The sequence below is a fragment of the Vanellus vanellus genome, assembly GCF_965231255.1.
Source record: "Vanellus vanellus genome assembly, chromosome: 1".
In the NCBI taxonomy this organism is placed as follows: domain Eukaryota; kingdom Metazoa; phylum Chordata; class Aves; order Charadriiformes; family Charadriidae; genus Vanellus; species Vanellus vanellus.
Genome location: NC_138905.1, coordinates 202,782,936 through 202,786,115, shown reverse-complemented (window position 1 = coordinate 202,786,115; position 3,180 = coordinate 202,782,936). Strand labels below are relative to the sequence as shown.

Genomic DNA, 3,180 nt, shown 5'->3' with positions numbered 1-3,180 from the left:
AGGGTACTCATAGGAAGACACTTTCCTATTTAATCCTCACACAATTTTCCACATGTTTAGGCTGCCCTTTTTTCAGACACATGCATAATTGACACCTGACACTACATATCAAAGTCTCACCCAACTTTAATTGTTTCATAACAGATTTCATTTGCAGCCTTTACACAAAGAATATTCACTCCAAAAAGAGTGAACACCAGCATTGATACCACCTTAGCTACTTGAAAATCCTATAACTGTGTTCTGACAGCTATCAGATATTAACTCGTTCATTTCATTTTGTTTGGTTTCCTCCTTATTCTCATGGTTGGGGTGATGTTTTGCATTTCCAGCTTTTTTAGACCTTCTGAGGAAAAATTTTGTCAGTAAGTAACATAATTCAGCCACATTTAAAAGAATGCAAATGCTGGACACAGCAATCATGAAAATAGTAAACACCGTCTTTTCAGTAGGTCGAGAAACAAAGCAGTCTACTGTGTTGGGGCAGGGCCAAGCATTACACTTCATTAAGCGAGGCATTCGGAACCCATCATACATGAAATAAAATGCATACATGAAGACTGCTTCAAAGACTAGTCTGAAGAAGATGCTGCTGGTGTACGTCCACCACAAGGAGCCCTCAATACGAAACCTCTGTTTTCTGATTTCTTCAATGTCCTTGTATTCACATTTCTGGTCTCCCTTTCTGAACTGCCTTTTCTTCTCGTGCCTCCTGTAAGCTACATGCATGGCCACCAGCAGAGCAGGTGTAGAAACAAAGATCAGCTGCAGGGCCCAGAGTCTGATGTGAGAGATGGGGAAAAAGTGATCATAGCAAACATTCTTGCAACCAGGTTGCAGAGTGTTGCAGACAAAGTCATCTTGTTCATCTCCCCAGACTCTCTCTGCAGCCACAACCAGGATCATGATACGGAAGATGAACAGGACTGTGAGCCATATCTTCCCGATGCTGGTGGAGTGCTTATTTACACCTCCTAAAATGGTATGCAGAGCTCCCCAATCCATTGTCTTGTTTTAATTGTCTGACCTGAGACAAGAAAAATAAACAGAACTAAGATTAATCAAGACAGGAAACAAATACCATCAGGCAAGTAGTATAAAATAAAGGCAATATTATATAGTTGCAGCATAACCATTGGCTGTGGTAACATTTTGTTGATGCAGTGGGCTTACCTATAAGCAGTCATAAATAACAATCTAATCATAGATCAGCAGGTAATATTTCATTACTTGATTACACACATGCTATCACATTCATTTGACTTCCAGGTGTATTTGCTAACTGAAAACAGCTATTAGCCACATTAAGTACGAAAAGCAGACAGGGGAAATTGATGAAAACAGCCTTAAATTAAAAGTTACAACTTCTGGTAGTTTCATAACAGTAACAAAAGAACAGAAGATGACACCAGCCAAAAGTAAGGTAGGTGCTATGTTTAAACAAAATAAAGTGTTAGACAGCTAGAATTCCTATATAAATTAAGCCAAGTTGGCCCACCCTTGGCTTTAGAGTGTAAACAATGTTTTCACGAATACATTCCAGCACTAAAGACAGACCTTGAAGAACTACTGCTGATACTCTGCACCTTCCATGAGCACGTCTGGATAACTGGCATTCACAATCTGAAAAAATGGGACCGTAGGGCTCTGTATTGTTAGTTGAAGCAAATTCCACAATAGTTTGAGGCAACAAAGGTGAAGTCTTGGTGATGATCCAGCTCAAGTTGGATGTTTGAAAATCAGTGCTTAAAGATTCATCCCCAAATTGCATTTCTCTCCACTAACTACAAAGAGAGCCTAGAGTAACTAGACAAAGACTCCTTCATTGTCAATGCCCGTCAGGTGTTTGGTTTTTTTCCCCCCTTGTAACACACACTGCATTACTCCTAGCATAGGGGAGACATTTCAGAGGCTGGGAGAGTGCTAAAGTCAACATTTGAAAGGTTCAGACAGGCCAGCAGTAGCTCAGAGACTTTTCAACAGAAACATATAGTTTTCAGTAGGTGAGTTTTAAAGTACTATGACTATAATGAATTAAAGGATTTCACTTTTGTCTCCTGCATACCTCCCCAGGAACACAATTGTCTGGGTTTGCTCAGCTTCCACAAACAACAGCCTTTCACAGAGAACATTGAGAGGCATTTCAACCTACCTATCCCCACCCCTCCACTTCAGATAGATTTACAGAAAGTTAGTTTGCAAGCTGCTCTGAATTCAAGAAACCAGCATTTCCTGTGCCTATCAGCCAAGACCCTCTAAAAGTGCTCACAGATCTCTTTGCTCTGAAATTCCTCATGAAGGTTTTCATTCTTCAACTTTGTCAATTCATTTGCATCTTTCTTTGGCATTTACAGCACAGGGCACCAATGAACAAAAATCACATTGTTCACGTTTCTAGAGAAGAGCAGCCACCAGTGCAAAGGCCATCATATCCATCATGTGACAGATTTCTTAAGATTTTCCTAACTGTGATCTGGGTCATACTGCATGAGGAAGAAAATTAAGACATTTCTTTGCAGTTGTCTTCTACGTCACACTCCCATTCTGAGTAATGGGAAAAACCTTTCTACTTTACAGCAGAATTATATATAATCAGTAAGTCACATACAAGAATACAGAGCATCAGTCAAAGTACACAACAGCTCAGGAAAAATGAGGACATGTAATTGGTATATGAATGCAAGGGTTTTTTTTTTTTTTTGGTTTTTTTTTTTTTTTTTTTTTTTTTTGTTAAGTTATTGGAATAAGTGTAACCTCCCTTCACTGGTTCCGTACACTACATTTCCCTCAGATCATTATCATTCTGGTTGACTGTGTGGGGTTATACTTCAGGAATAAAAAAGCCAGGGGGAAATAGGGGACAACACCCAAGATTTTGTTTGGCTTGTAGAGAACCTTTCCTGAGCCTCCTTCAGAATGCAGAATCTATGCGGGCTATTACCTCTGTATCTCTCCGAAAACAGGAAGGCACCTCTGCTTCCAGGACTATCACGCTAGGTTATTTTTCCAAGACAACAGTTCATTTTTCGTTAGCATACATTACAGAAAGTCTCTGTAGGTTAAACAGCCCTACAGGGGCTCAGGGAAGACCCTTAATACCAGAGATACTAACAAAAACATACTAGCCAGATTTTCAAATATTTGTTTCCACCCCCTTTTTTACCATCTGATCTTTCATCA

General features: G+C 39.7%; 1 protein-coding gene across 1 annotated transcript; it reads right to left on the bottom strand.

The window, feature by feature from the left end:
• Positions 1-213: 213 nt before the first annotated feature.
• On the bottom strand, positions 214-1,005 carry LOC309671297 (gap junction beta-6 protein; the record flags this gene model as incomplete). The annotated part of the gene is made up of 1 exon (XM_082482516.1): positions 214-1,005. One exon carries the CDS (start codon positions 1,003-1,005, stop codon positions 214-216), a length of 792 nt encoding a protein of 263 aa, XP_082338642.1.
• Between the last annotated feature and the right edge of the window lie 2,175 nt (positions 1,006-3,180).